Source organism: Fusarium falciforme, chromosome 4, assembly GCF_026873545.1.
Source record: "Fusarium falciforme chromosome 4, complete sequence".
Taxonomy (NCBI): Eukaryota; Fungi; Ascomycota; class Sordariomycetes; order Hypocreales; family Nectriaceae; genus Fusarium; species Fusarium falciforme.
This window is the reverse complement of record NC_070547.1, coordinates 487330-501400: the sequence shown is the minus strand read 5'-3', so window position 1 is coordinate 501400 and position 14071 is coordinate 487330. Positions and strand designations below refer to the sequence as shown.

The following is a 14071-nucleotide window of genomic DNA, read 5'->3' as shown; positions in this document are numbered from 1 at the left end:
TACATACCCCACACCCAAGACGCGACCAATAAGTATGCGGAAGTCGTGTCTTCAGCCTCACTCGAAAGAGGAAAAGCCTAGCGGTTCGCCCAACAGCTGCGCCTTCGACGAGGGGTTGTTAGCTGCCGGTGGCGATTTTCTTCAAAATTGTTAGGCAAATGGTATGTCTAATGTCGGAATAGAAGACCATTCGCATGTGTGGGAAATATTATTCCCTCGAACCTCTCGTGTACTTTGCTTCGGAGGAATCTATTACTTCCATTTTTTGATGTGTTTTGGACGCCATTACTACCAAGTGATTTGCCTACCACGGACTACATAGGTGCTAAATCGGCGGCGGATCAAGAGCTCAAAAACCGTTGAGATCCTATTTTGGAAACCAGAGAATTATTCAGAGGCCCACTATGATAGTCCGCCTTCGTCGATCAGCAAGAAAGACTTGATACATGGTCAGATCCAGGGTAGCCTCATCATAGGATCCCTACACTGTGTGACACAGGTTCGAAGGGCTGTCGAGGAATGAATAAGTATTCATCTATGAAAATATCATTATATAGATCCCAACCTACTGATAAAACCAATACAAGGTTGTGTAGGTTTATGACTTGCACGGCCAAATCCCATATGCAGTGGCTTCCTGTTGAACGGAATATGCAATTTTTCTCCGACACAACCTAGGTAGTTCACAACCTCAGTACCACCATTACAGGGTTCGCAGCAATTTACTCCGCAATCTCTCCATCACTGAACCTTTTGTCTCATTTCTATTCCCCAATTATCTTTTCCAAGTATCGAAGCCAGTTCTCCCCCAGAACCTTCCTCATCTTCTCCTCTCCCCAACCCTTCCTCGCCATCGCAAGAGCCAATTGTCTCCTATCCGCTAGCTTTCCCAGCGGCTTCACCACCTTTTGGCTACCCCATGGTGTAAGCTGTCTGGCGTAGCCTTTGTCGCTGTTGCACCAGACTAGAAAATCACTCGGCCGTGCGTGTCCTTCGCTGGCATCAGATCCTACACCGACCAGATCCTCCCCAACAAGACCGATGACATAGTCAAGAGCGTCGACGTAGTCGTCTACCGTGCTGTCGTTGCCTTTGGCCATGTGCGGGCCAAATTGACTGAGCCCAATGAATCCACCTTTGGATCCGAGAAGTTTGATTAAGCGGTCATCCTTGTTGCGAGGGTGTTCTTTCAACCCACTAGGAAGGACGTGAGAGAAACACGGTGGCTTGTCGGCTGGTGCGTAGTTGATGACATCTTCTGAAGTCTGAGGACCAACGTGGCTCAGATCGCAGACGATGCCAAGCTTGGCCATCTCAGTAACCACTTGCTGTCCGAACCCCGTCAGACCAGAGTCTCTGATCTCGGTATATCCAGCACCGCTATAGTTTTGCGTGTTGTATGTAAGCTGCATCTTTCGAACGCCCAAGTCACGGAATACCCGCAGGTATGAGAGTTGATCCTCGATGCCGGATGTGTTTTGCCAGCTCAGTAACACTGCGGTGCGGCCTGACTTTTTTGCCTCGCGGATATCCTTGACTGAGTGTGCTTGAACGATGAGATCGGAATGCTCCTCAAACCACTCCTTCCACTGCACAACATTCGCAAGACTCCCACGCAGCCCTTCCCAGAGACCACATGTGCAGGAAACACCAGTGATGCCTCCAGCATGCCAAGCCTCGAAAATGTCGAGAGACCAGTTGCTAATGTTGAGGCCATCAAAATGGATGGATGACTCGTAGATGGCCAGAGCTTCTTGTTCGGTAGGCATCTTGAACTTGGGGGGTTGCGCTCGGTTGTGGAATCCTGGTCGAGGATGAGCCTAACGGGACTGAACTACTCCGGATCAGGAGAGGAATACCCATGATATAGTCCTTGTTCCATGGGAACTGAGTTACAACAACTAGGGTAGTGCATTCGGGATAGTCCCGGCCATTATTACCGGAAAGGGGTATTGTGGGATGTCTCCGGCAGTGAATCGGCGCGGCTCCGACCCGATCTTTACCGTGTAGGTTTATAATTGTCGGCCTTCCTCCGGTTGATAGCGTTGTGCGGATCCTTCGTCGCTTACATATCGCCTACCGGAGTTTCAATGATTGGGTATAGCCAGCTCTTCGCAATTGTCGACATCAATCACGTTCTCGAGGTTGCGTGGGGTGACTTACATACCGGAGATAGCAAACTTGCGGTCGAGTATTTAAGAGGATTGGCATCAGGATGCCCGGATATAACCTTTCATCTTGCTTTTCAAGACGAACAGCACTGTCAAGGTTGTCATTCTAATATTATTGGCAATCATTCTGATATCGTTGACCATGAATATCTCTCCAAGTCCAAGCAACAGCTTGAACCAACAATATGTCGGCGGGAAACATGCCGACGTCAATGAGAGGACGACCAGCGACGAATATGAGTCGCCTCAGCAGCAAGAACGTCGACCTTTGAAGAAACGGATATTGGCCGTACTTTGGGATACCTTTGACAAGTCACCGGAGGAAAGGAAACTCATTGGCAAACTTGACTGGTGGATCCTGACTTACTGCTGTATTGCGTATTTCGTCAAGTATCTTGACCAAACCAACGTGAGTGGCAATCCACTGTTTCAAATGGGCATTGAAGGTGGCTTACAGCTGTACAGGTCAGCAATGCCTACGTCTCAGGAATGAAAGAAGACCTCAACATGACAGGAAACGACCTCAACTACCTCAGCACCTTCTGGACAGTCGGCTACATCATCGGCCAACTCCCCTCCCAAATCATCATCACCAAAGTCCGCCCTTCCATCTGGCTACCAACCGCCGAGCTCATCTGGAGTTTCATCGTCATCGGCATGGCGGGTGCCAAAGATGTCAAGACCCTATGCGGATTACGTTTCATTGTCGGCATGCTTGAAGCGTCGGCTTATCCTGGCGTCATGACTTTGCTTGGGAGTTGGTATACGCCGATGGAGCTGGGGAAGAGAGCTTGTATTTTTCAGGCTTCTTCTAGTGCTGCTCAGATGTTTTCAGGGTAAGTAAACAGGCAGCTTGTTTGAATTTGGCTGACATGGTGCGTAGATATCTTCAAGCGGCTCTCTACTCGGGTATGGATGGAAGAAGTGGCCTTCGGGCTTGGCAGTGGCTTTTTGTCTTCGATGGTATGCAATGAACACTTTGATAATCTTTCACAAGAGGCTTACACTGCAATAGGCATCATCGGTATTCCCATCTGCCTCTACGGCTTCTGGGCCATCCCCGACTCTCCAAACTCATCCAAGGCCAGATGGCTCAAGCCCGAGGACCTTCAAATGGCCAACGATCGCATGCTCAAGCAAGGTCGAGCCCCGATGAAGAAGCTCACCTGGGGTATCATCCGCCGTGTCCTTTCCACTTGGCATGTGTATCTGTTCTGCGCCATCTTCATCGCCCACGTTCTTGGTATCAAGATCTACTCGTACTTTAACCTTTGGTTGAAGGCGACGGGCCGGTGGAGTACTGAAGAGGTCAACATTATTCCCAGCGCTGGATATGGACTGCAGATTGCTTGCACTCTTACATACGCCTGGACTTCGGATGCCATTGGTCTGCGATGGCCCCTTGTCATTGCCGCCTGTCTGGTCTCTATCATCGGCACCATCATTCTATCTGTATGGCCCGAGGACAACCTCGCTGCCATGATGACAGGATGGCTACTGACCTTCTGTGAGACTGGTGCTGGTGCACTGATCATCACCTGGATCAACGAGGTGCTGTCATACTCGGCGGAACACCGCGCCCTTGTCATTGGCGTGGTTGAAACCGCAGCCTTCACGTCCCAAGCCTGGGTGCCGCTGTTGATTTACGACACAGGAGATGCGCCTCACTTCCCTATTGGTTATGAGATGGCGACCATGTTCTTTGCTCTCGAGATTGTCTTGACACTGGTCATCCTGTATCTGTCCAAGAAGTACCCGATAACTCATTAGTGCTACATCGACAAGCCTCCAGGTTTCCAATCCTGGTTACATTACCCATAGCTTAAAATACATTCTTGCAGACATGTGTCGCTTCTTGCTTAACTTCCAGCCCTACATTAATTACTGCATTTGGCGCTGTAGTCCTCATTGGCCCTGGTAATTCAGCCGCGCCATTCTGGAAACACAGCCTTGAACAAGGGTTTAATTATCTCATCGGCGTTAAGACCGGCTGGCGCCGACAAGTAAGCTTGAATGAAAGTCAAGATGACGGGTGCTGGCGCAGCCCCATGCTAAAATCTCACTGCGAGGACCCATTTGCCACGTTCTGCAAGCTTCATTCGCTTATCTGGCGTTCTTCCGGACATGGATGTAAGAACTAGCGCCAGTGCGGAAACCCAGAGTTCGCCATGACTGAGGGCGATGCTATAGCGAGAGCTTGATTTCAACGTCAGGCGAGAGCGAAGAGCGAGCAGCGAGGAGATGGAAACCCACAGGTTTCTATGTGAGAGAAAGTATATAATGTCGAGGGTGGAAGTGCTTGAACAATGTCAACAGACTCGAAGCATCAGCCAACAGCAACGGAGCAACCAGCATTTCAACAAAACCAAACTACAATTCTCTCAAGATGCGTGCCGTACTCTTCGTCTCACCTCTTTTCATCCAGCTTGGACTCAGCCTGGGTCTTGACCGATTCGCGCGTCGGGGCCAGACTGACAACGGCGTCTTCAACCCTCCCAAGACGTCGTCCTTCCTGCAGCTGGATCTTCGCGTGACGCTCCCAGCAAACGTTTCCACTCCAGATGGCATGACTGCCTTGGCTCCCAATGTTGAGGGTGGCAGGGCCACTGGTGCCTTTGAGGCTGATATTCTGCCCGTTGGTGCTGCATATGAGCGAGTTGCACTCAACGAAGCGGGAGAGAACAGCGTGAGTGACATGTCTACGCCTGGGGGCTGGAGAACTACTAACTCGTGTGTAGTTCTATCAGAACCGATACATCTTTCAAACCGCCGAAAACGAGACTCTGAGCCTCGAAGTCGACGCGATCCTTCACTACGAGAACAACGCCCTGCACGGGTTTGGCCTTGGGTAAGTCTCTTGAACGGCCAACACCGAATTACAGTCGCTAATAATAGGCAGCAAGTTCGCAACGACTATTCCCGAGCTCTTCCACATTAACTATGAGGCATACATCGTCGAGGTCATGGCAGACTTTAACAGCGGAATTGCGGTTGGAGAGGTTTTTGAGCTCACGTCTTGTGGTCGACGTGATGGCGAGCCTATCAAGGGTTTGCTTCCACCTGGAGGTGCATAAGCCTCCTACCACCTTGGAGGACTAGTCGTTACCGGAACCTTTGATCGGGAGGCTACTGCTCTAGTTCACTTTTAACAACAAGGACTTCTTTTCCTCAACAGGCGTAGCTGGAGGCTATACGGTTAGGCAAACTCCATAGATAAGTCTTTTACTGGACTTGCAGGCTGCGGTTGCCATAGACTTCATACCACCAATGGATCTAGTAGATCGAGTGTCACTTCTTGTCCGATTGATATATCTACTCCTTCTTTGAAGCATCGAAAACATATGTACTTCCGACATGATCACTTCTCAGGTGACTGTTGCCCTTGCCCTGTGCGTTCTCCCTCAGCGTACCTCCCGGAACCTCATAGTCATCCCAGTAGATCCCCCGCCTCTGCAGCTCCGGCACAAGTAACTCAACAATATCTTGCCAAGATTGCGGCTGAACCACAGGAGACAAGTTGAAGCCATCAACATCAGCTTCCCTCACCCATCGTTCCATCCCGTCAGCCACAGTCTGTGGGCTTCCAACAAGAACAGCTCCGTTGCCACCGATCGATAGCTCCTCCGCCGCTCGTCGTGGAGTCCACTTACCGGTTCCCTGTTCCTCGCTGAAAAGGTTACTGAATGCTGACTGGATGATTGCTGTAGACTTGCTGTCCTCAGGTTTGATCTCTTCGTCAAGATCGTATTTGCTGAGGTCGATACCAGTAAAAGCGCTGAAGATGACAAGGCCACCCTCGATGGACTGGTATTTCTTTATCTCTTCCAACTTCCTCTGAGCATCTTCGTCTGTCTCTCCTAGGATGACGGTAAGACATTGGAAGAACTTCAGGCTCTGAGGATCCCGTTCCTGTTCCGCAGCCAACCGTCGAATCTTGGCAACTTTGGGTGCCAGGGTACCTGGGACGTGGCCAGCGATGAAGATGGCTTCAGCATGCTTGGCTGCAAAGGCCGATCCAGCACTGCGAAGCGTTCAGATCAAGTCATGTAAAATGTGTCTTTGTGGCAAGTACTTACGGGGAAGTTCCAGCTTGGAAGAGGAAAGGGGTCCTCTGAGGACTTGGGTCGACGATGAACGGACTTTCCAGTTTGTGGTACTTCCCTTCATGCTTGATTGTTCGGACCTTGGATGGGTCGATATAAGTCTCGGATTCCTTATCCTTTACTACCGCGTCATCGGCAATAGAAGATTCCCATAGTCTATTGGCGTTAGGAGTGTCTATCCCTGTAGACAGTTGTTTTTGGAAGCTCACTGGTATAGAAGTCCCATCAGCTCATCCGCTGCCGCGTAGCGTTCATCGTGAGGAATGATGTCCGTCAGTCCCATAGCCAGCGCACTGGCTTTGTTCCAGGATGTGACAATGTTCCATCCAATGCGACCTTTGGTGAAGTGATCGAGTGTTGAGAATCGGCGTGCAAGCAAGAATGGTCTCTCGTAGCTGGTTGATGCAGTGACGCCAAAACCCAGAGATTTTGTCACGGCTGCCATGGCTGAGATTGGCTGACAACATGATTTAGTGACATTGCCCACGACCCATCGACGTCGATAGACTTACAACAAAGGGGTCTGTGACTGGGAACTCTGATCCTATCTTGATGGCAGGATCTCGACTGCCCTTGTACACATCGAAGCCTCCCACTGTGTCAGCTAAGAAGTATGACAGAAACTTCCCCTTCTCTAGCAGCCTCGCCGTCTCAAGCCAGTAGTCGAGGTCCCGTTTGTCTGCCGACCGGTCTATCGGGTTGCGCCATTGCCCGGGGCTGGTATGGCCCACGGTGCAAGCGTCAAAGGCATTGAGATAGATGCGTTTCTTCTTTTCTGTCCCGGAGTTCGTCATCTTGGTTGTCTGAATAACGTGCCGTCTACAGAAACTCGGTGATATGAAGTCGTCTCGCTTACACGACCATCTCCCTAGCTCAAGACAAGGGAGGCAAGGCCAAGTGGGATCACTCAATGTATTATCAATCACGGTATCCGATGTCGCTTCCCACCGTTTAAGCGGATGCATGACTCCGTGGGAATAGTTCAGATCGCTTATTCCCAAACTCCACTTTGATCCATCGTCGTGATATCGACATCCTTGACAAACCGCTTCCTATTGCCCCATTTGGCAAATTCGCAATCCGACGCTTGTTTTGCATCTTGCCTTATCATGTCGTCTTTGGCTCGCGTATAGTCCCCAACGCTAGAAAGCATATGTTGGGTAGGAATCGCGGCAAGCAACATCCATCGAAAGATCAATATCTCCACAGCAAGATGATTTCTTTCGCCTCATTGCCTGGGTAGAATTCGCCATTATCTGCTAGGCCTAGACTGTTTAGCCTCGCCCCCAATCTGCAGGTATATCACCCAGATTCCCGGGTCAAGATGCATGCCACCGTCCAACGTTCCAAACACTCGGGTACACAGGGCTTACAATGGGCTCCCACACAGCATCTGACGATCCCGATGCAAAGGGCAACGGCCTTGTGCCGGTTGCACTTGATGTCCGCAGCTCTGACCGAGACGATGCTTCCACAGAGGAGTACCGGCAATATGTCTTTGGGTTCAAGCTGCCTCGTTACTTCAACAAGGATGAGGATCGAAGGCTGGTTCGCAAGCTTGACATCTTTCTCATGTACGCACTTTCACGGTTCTGCAGGGGCTCCCTTCTAACCTTTACAGGACTTACACTGCTCTCTCGTGTTTCATGCAGACCTTGGACAACACCAACATTGGGTAGGATCTTCTTGATGTCTCTCACATTCTTGAGCACTAACATTTTTGTACCAGCAATGCCTACGTCTCTGGCATGCAAGAGGATGTAAGACCCACAGCTGAATGAGAGTTTCATCAATGCTAACCCATCTCGCAGCTGTCACTCTTTGGGAATGAGCTGAACTACTTCTCAACTACGTTCAACTGTGGTATTATTGCAGGAGCAGGTCAGTGATTTCCACATGATCAAGTCTCTCAACTAACGAAGCCGGCAGTGCCGCTGATGTTGCTTTCTACACGTGTCAGACCGTCCTTGCTCATGCCAACCTGCGAGCTTGCTTGGACTGTTCTTGTGATGGGTATTGCCGGAGCTAAGAATGCTGAAACGGTAGGTACCATTCTTCAACAGGACACTCTGGAGCTGATCTTTTTTCAGGTATATGGTTTGCGTTTCGCTATTGGTTTCTTCCAGGGAATTGCGTTCCCCGGCTTCGCTGCCCTCCTTGGCGCTTGGTATACCCCTTCGGAGCTTGGTAAGCGAATGGCTCTGTATGAAGTCTCTGCTCGAGTAGCTGGCATGTTCTCTGGTTACATCCAGGCAGGCCTCTATACCAACATGAATGGAAAGGGTATGGCGAGTTGGAGGTGAGTTTGGCCACAACCGTCAATATCCCATGGGCCTTGCTTACACTTTCCAGGTGGCTCTTCATCTTTGACGGAATCATCTCCTTCCCCATTGCCATTTGGGGCTTTTACGCTCTTCCCGATCAACCAAGGGATACCAGAGCAAAGTGGCTGAAGCCATCTGTGAGTCTCGTCCTCTCGCTTGATAGTCTCACTAGCTGATAATTTCCCAGGAGGTCGATCTGGCAATCGCGAGAATGGACCGTGTCGGCCGCAGGCCGGTACAGAAGATCACTTGGGCGCGCTTCAAGGGCATTTGGACAACCTGGCACGTCTACCTCTTTGTGACTTGTTACTTGTAGGTGAACTCTCTTCCAGATCCGGATATGGCCACTAATATCGTCTCCAGCCTCTATGGTGCCTTCTCCTGGGGAGATGGCTACTTCAACCTCTGGCTCCAGTACCTCGGCAAATACACGGTCCCCCAGATCAACAACATTCCAACTGCTGGACAAGGAGCTGCTCTGATAAACTCCATCATCAGTGGCATCATCTCAGACTGGCTGCAAAACCGTCCAGTTGTCATTGTGGCAAACATGTTGCTATGTCTAGCCGGAAACGCCTTCGTCGCCGTATGGAAGGCTCCTGAGGCACTCAAGTTCATCGGATACATCTTCATCACGGCGGGCCTTCCTGCGCAGTCTCTGACAATCGCCTGGTTGAATGAAGTGTGCCAGGGTAACGGAACATTGCGTGGTCTGATCGTTTCTCTCGGCAATACCATGGTTTACGCCATTAATGCCTGGGCCTTGGTTCTACTCTTCCCTGCTGTGGACGGTACGTTCTCGATACTTGCTCGAAATGCCGAGATTCTAACAACTACACGCAGCGCCCCATTACAAGGTCGGATATCAAGTCTGTGCCGGAATGATAGGTTTGGCCATTGTTACCGTCTTTGCAATCCTGTTCCAGATCAAGAGAGATATGTGAGTTCCCTTGCCCCTACAGCAAAAGCGTCGACTTCCATGGTCGAACAAGGCTGACAACGATTCCATAGAAACAACGGAAAGGCCATTCGTAATGAAGAGGGTCTCTTGGAGTTCAAGGCTTGGCCCGTTGAGGCCACCGAGTCTCCACGAGTAACTGGGGATTTGAGAGCCTAACGGAGAGGCAGTCCATAGCTACGTGAGAGAGGCCAGGGAGCTACCGAGCTTGTGCGGATTGAATTACTGCGCTCACTGTCTTAAATTTAATCGCAAGTAGCTTTTAAACATGAATTGCCTGCCTACACTCGCCCATAAACAGTGTCCAAGGATTTCGTGCAAGGCCGATCAATCCTGCTGAGGCATAACCATCTCTATCCAATGTAAAATGAACATGCTTGAGTAGATGTTACTAGAGCCATTCCAAATATGTCACTAGGAGCTTGAAACCCTTAGCCGAGGGACTCACTGACTCAATGAAGTAAAATACTCATTCCGTGAATATGCAGAACCATCTCTCGGGGCCCAACAACCCATAAGGTGCTAGAAGCCGATGCCGGCATCCTGTCAAAGATTCGCCATGACTGTTAGTGAGCACATCATTTCGACGGATGGGCTCTTGCGGATACATGATCCCTCGCGTCTTGGCAAGACCCCGCAGGTCATACCAGCTTCTCGGCTATTAATGTGCAGCAAGCTTGCAGGGTTGTTCGCTTCCTGTTATGATTGATAGGAGATAATCTCACTCACCAAACTTGTTGTTCGTTACAATGCCTACAATCATCGGAGTAGACGTTGGTAAGCAAATCCGGAAAAGCTATTCAAAGGATAACGAGCTAATATCTCGTCCTCCCAGGCGGCACCAACACGGATGCGGTGGCTATTGATCTGGTTTTGAGCGAAACAAGCCCAATTGAAAGTGTACTTGGCTCTGCAAAGATTCCTACAACTTCAGATACGAGTTATGCCATCAACGAAGCTCTCAAAGGGGTGATTCACGGCCTTTCACAGGAGGCCAGAGACGGCATTATCGCCGTCAATATCGGAACTACGGTTAGCGTTCTGAGCCCTCGTCTTCTGAAGTTATTCACTCATTTTCTTTAGCATTTCATCAATGCTGTCATCGAAAAGGACTCCAGAAAACTGGCCAAGATTGCTGTTCTGCGTCTGAGCGGGCCATATGGCAGGGAGGTACCTCCATTTGCAGGTCTTCCTGACGATCTAAGGGACATTGTTGAAGGATACAGCGAGTCCCTACCAGGCGGCCTTGAGAGTAAGAGGCATCTTCTTCACCCATTCCGAATGCTTGCTGACTACAGTTGCGCTCTCCAGTTGATGGCAGAGTCATTACGCCCCTTGATGAGGATGCTGTGAAGAGGGCAGCAGAAGAGATTCGCAAAGCAGGAATCAGAGATATTGCGGTCATTGGGATTTACTCACCAATAGACTCTGAACTGCACCAAGAAGCTAGGGTCGCTGAGATCCTTCGTTCTGTCCTGGGAGATGATATCAACGTTACCCTTTCACACAATGTGGCAGGCATCGGGTTCATTGAGAGAGAGAATGCCACCATCCTCAACGCAACCATATTACCTTTTGCTCGTAAAACTATCCGACAGTTTCAGAGGTCAATTCGAGATCTAAATCTCTCTGCAAATTTGTGAGTTGACCCTTTGACAATAGTACTACCGCTAACAAAAGAGCAGATTCCTCACCAAGAATGACGGCACCCTCATCAGTGCAGAAGATGCATCAGCCTTACCTGTCTCCACCTTTCTATCCGGACCAACAAATTCACTCACAGGAGCTGTCTTCCTCGCCAACATTCAGGATCGTCTTAATCAGGGTGCTCTCGTCCTCGACATTGGCGGGACAACATCCGATGTCTGCGCTGTAGAGCCATCGGGGCTTCCACGGCCAGCAGCAGCATTCTCTCATCTGGCGGGAGTGAGAACAAACTTTGCTGTTTCCGACTTGCGAAGTATAGGTGTTGGAGGAGGCTCCGTCGTCCAACTCAGCGATTCTGGGGAGGTGACTGTCGGACCCCGTTCCGTGGGAAAAGACTTGACGCAACAGGCTCTGGTCTTTGGAGGTTCTATTTTGACTACCACGGATATCCTCGTCGCTAGTGGGTTGGAGGGCGTAGGTGACAGGTCATTGGTTTCTGATATCTCACCATCCGTCGTTGGCCGGGTCAACGACAAGATCAACGTCCTCCTATCAACAGTCCTTGACGAGATGAAGACCACTGAAGCAGAAGTCCCGGTCATCCTAGTAGGAGGTGGTAGTATCCTCTGCTCCGACAAACTGCAGGGCGTATCGGACATCATTCGACCGCCGTTCGCCCAGGTCGCCAACGCTGTTGGGGCAGCAATGGCAAGAGTCTCGGGCGTAAGTGACGCGATCGTGCACGTTTCTGATGAAAAGTTAGAGGAAGAAGCCGTCAGACGAGTTCGAGAGCAAGCCATCTCTCAAGCTCGTCAAAATGGGGCAGACAACCCTGAGGTCGTGGAGGAGACCATCCTGCCGGTTCCCTACGTCAGCACTAGGTCTCTTCATATCAATGTTCGAGCTGTCGGTAGGCTTTCAACAACAGGATTCACGCCCAGCCAACCAAGGCCCTCGTTGTTGGCCCAGGACACAGAGCATGATAACAATAGCGACACGCTTGAAACCCCCACGTCGAAAACTTCCACGTCGACAACAGAGCCATCTTTGAGTATCGAGGATAAATCACCGCCTTCCATATTCACCGCATCTTACCGTCCAAAGATTGTTCACGGCCTATGGACCCTATCTCAAATCGACCTCGACCTAATTGCAGAGGGTTGCGCCATCCTTGGTTGCGGCGGTGGAGGAGACGTCTACGCCAGCCACCTCAGCGTAAAAAAGCTATTTGCTGCTGGCGGCTCTGTGGATGTGATATCTCCCCAAAATTTGCCCGACGAAGGATTCATCCCGGCCGTTGCTGTCATGGGCTCTCCAAGCACCTTCTCAGAGCGACTGCCATCCGGCGAAGAGCTCAAAAGCTCTGTCAACGCTGTGCTAAGATCACAAGGTCTTGGCCTTGATGATTTGACTGCGGTGATGAGTCTCGAAATTGGAGGCTCAAATGGCATGAGAGGGATACAAGCGGCGCTCTGGACAGGCAAACCTCTCATTGACGGCGACTTGATGGGTCGTGCGTATCCAAACCTATGGCAAGTTACCCCTAATAACGCGGGTATATCACTTGCACCTGCAGCTGCTTCAGACGGCAAGGACAATACGGTAGTGCAAGTTCAATCAAACTCCAACCGAGACATTGAGGATGTGCTGCGTGCTGTGTGCGTCCAGATGGGACAGGCAGCAGGAATATCCCTTGGAGCATTAACAGGCCAGCAGGTGAAGCAAGTCGCCGTTCAGTCTTCAATCTCTCTTGCTTGGCGACTTGGCCGAGCTGTACAACTAGCCAGAGCAGAGAAGAAAGACATTGTGGACAGCATCCTCGCTACTCATCCTGGGAGAAAGATCCTGAGTGGCAAAATCACCAGCGTGACGCGCCATGTTCGCGGGGCTTTCACAGAAGGCTCAGCCAAGATTGTCCCCTTCGACACAGAGGTGCCAACCGAAAACGAAATCAGAATCACATTCCAGAACGAGAATATCCACGCGTTCCGAGTCAAAGACCAGGTCACCCTTGCCAGTGTGCCTGATCTCATCTGCTTGCTTGATGCTGAAGACGGCAGAGCACTTGGGACACAAGATTATCGATATGGGCTTCGAGTTCATGTTGTGGTCTTGGTTGGAAACTCGCAGTGGACAGAGGGAGAAGGTCTAAGGAATGGAGGGCCCGCAACTTTTGGGTGAGTACCTCATTCTCTCTTAGTGCATACCTTGAACTTGGATTGCTAACAGAACACCCAGGCTTGACATCGAGTATATTCCCATAGCAAAAGAAAAAGCACCAGCATCGGTTATCCAGGATTATAGTTCTTGAGTGTCATGGTCGAGATGTCAGAAAAGGAGAACATAGCTTACATATCAAGACTGCACAGAAATGAGACCAAGATGAATGGGAGACAATTATCACGGCCAGCATTACTAAACAACTTGAAATCTCTGAATGCAGGATTCCAGGTCCCCCGGGCCCATGCCTGAACGTTTCGAGAAGGTGGTGTCCTGGGAATGGTGTGACCAGGTTGAATGGCCTCAGCTTTGCCCGGATGAGCCGGCAAAGGGGTAAAGGCTGCGACTTGAACTACTCGAGCTTATCAGAGACAGATGCGCGCGCCAACATGCTCAAAATAGGCCGTGGCCTGAAACACAGAGGTCTAGAGCTGAAACTATCTTCAGAACTAAGAGCCTTGTACTGCCGTTTTTACACTTCTCACCAGCTAGCTGCAGACAGCTGAGACGGGGAAATGCCTCAGTTCTACCCGGACAGCATCTGTGATTGGCAAATGAGGCTTTTGGTCACATTCAGGGTCGCATCTAACCGCCCGGGTGTGGCGCAATACGGGCAGGACCAACAACCAACAACCAACAACAGTCTTG

At 50.5% G+C, this 14071-nt stretch overlaps 6 protein-coding genes across 6 annotated transcripts; 4 read left to right on the top strand and 2 right to left on the bottom strand.

The window, feature by feature from the left end:
- Positions 1 to 764: 764 nt before the first annotated feature.
- NCS54_00491700 (Dipeptidase) lies at positions 765 to 1769 on the bottom strand (the record flags this gene model as incomplete). The annotated part of the gene is made up of 1 exon (XM_053150437.1): positions 765 to 1769. One exon carries the CDS (start codon positions 1767 to 1769, stop codon positions 765 to 767), a length of 1005 nt encoding a protein of 334 aa, XP_053006412.1.
- Positions 1770 to 2313: 544 nt separating this feature from the next.
- NCS54_00491600 (MFS domain-containing protein) lies at positions 2314 to 3941 on the top strand (the record flags this gene model as incomplete). Its single annotated transcript, XM_053150436.1, has 4 exons — positions 2314 to 2580; positions 2637 to 3007; positions 3055 to 3134; positions 3187 to 3941. The coding sequence occupies 4 exons, from the start codon at positions 2314 to 2316 to the stop codon at positions 3939 to 3941; spliced, it is 1473 nt and encodes a 490-aa protein (XP_053006411.1).
- A 571-nt stretch (positions 3942 to 4512) lies between these two features.
- NCS54_00491500 (Hypothetical protein) lies at positions 4513 to 5245 on the top strand (the record flags this gene model as incomplete). The annotated part of the gene is made up of 3 exons (XM_053150435.1): positions 4513 to 4857; positions 4910 to 5019; positions 5071 to 5245. Exons 1-3 carry the CDS (start codon positions 4558 to 4560, stop codon positions 5243 to 5245), a joined length of 585 nt encoding a protein of 194 aa, XP_053006410.1. The 5' UTR covers positions 4513 to 4557.
- A 238-nt stretch (positions 5246 to 5483) lies between these two features.
- NCS54_00491400 (Bac-luciferase domain-containing protein) lies at positions 5484 to 7068 on the bottom strand (the record flags this gene model as incomplete). The annotated part of the gene is made up of 4 exons (XM_053150434.1): positions 5484 to 6192; positions 6248 to 6430; positions 6484 to 6731; positions 6787 to 7068. 4 exons carry the CDS (start codon positions 7066 to 7068, stop codon positions 5484 to 5486), a joined length of 1422 nt encoding a protein of 473 aa, XP_053006409.1.
- A 580-nt stretch (positions 7069 to 7648) lies between these two features.
- Positions 7649 to 9715, top strand: NCS54_00491300 (MFS domain-containing protein; the record flags this gene model as incomplete). Its single annotated transcript, XM_053150433.1, has 11 exons — positions 7649 to 7848; positions 7896 to 7949; positions 8004 to 8034; positions 8086 to 8155; positions 8204 to 8316; positions 8365 to 8573; positions 8627 to 8735; positions 8786 to 8910; positions 8962 to 9389; positions 9442 to 9538; positions 9610 to 9715. 11 exons carry the CDS (start codon positions 7649 to 7651, stop codon positions 9713 to 9715), a joined length of 1542 nt encoding a protein of 513 aa, XP_053006408.1.
- Positions 9716 to 10305: 590 nt separating this feature from the next.
- On the top strand, positions 10306 to 13514 carry NCS54_00491200 (Hypothetical protein; the record flags this gene model as incomplete). The annotated part of the gene is made up of 6 exons (XM_053150432.1): positions 10306 to 10333; positions 10392 to 10588; positions 10640 to 10808; positions 10868 to 11195; positions 11242 to 13380; positions 13442 to 13514. The coding sequence occupies 6 exons, from the start codon at positions 10306 to 10308 to the stop codon at positions 13512 to 13514; spliced, it is 2934 nt and encodes a 977-aa protein (XP_053006407.1).
- Between the last annotated feature and the right edge of the window lie 557 nt (positions 13515 to 14071).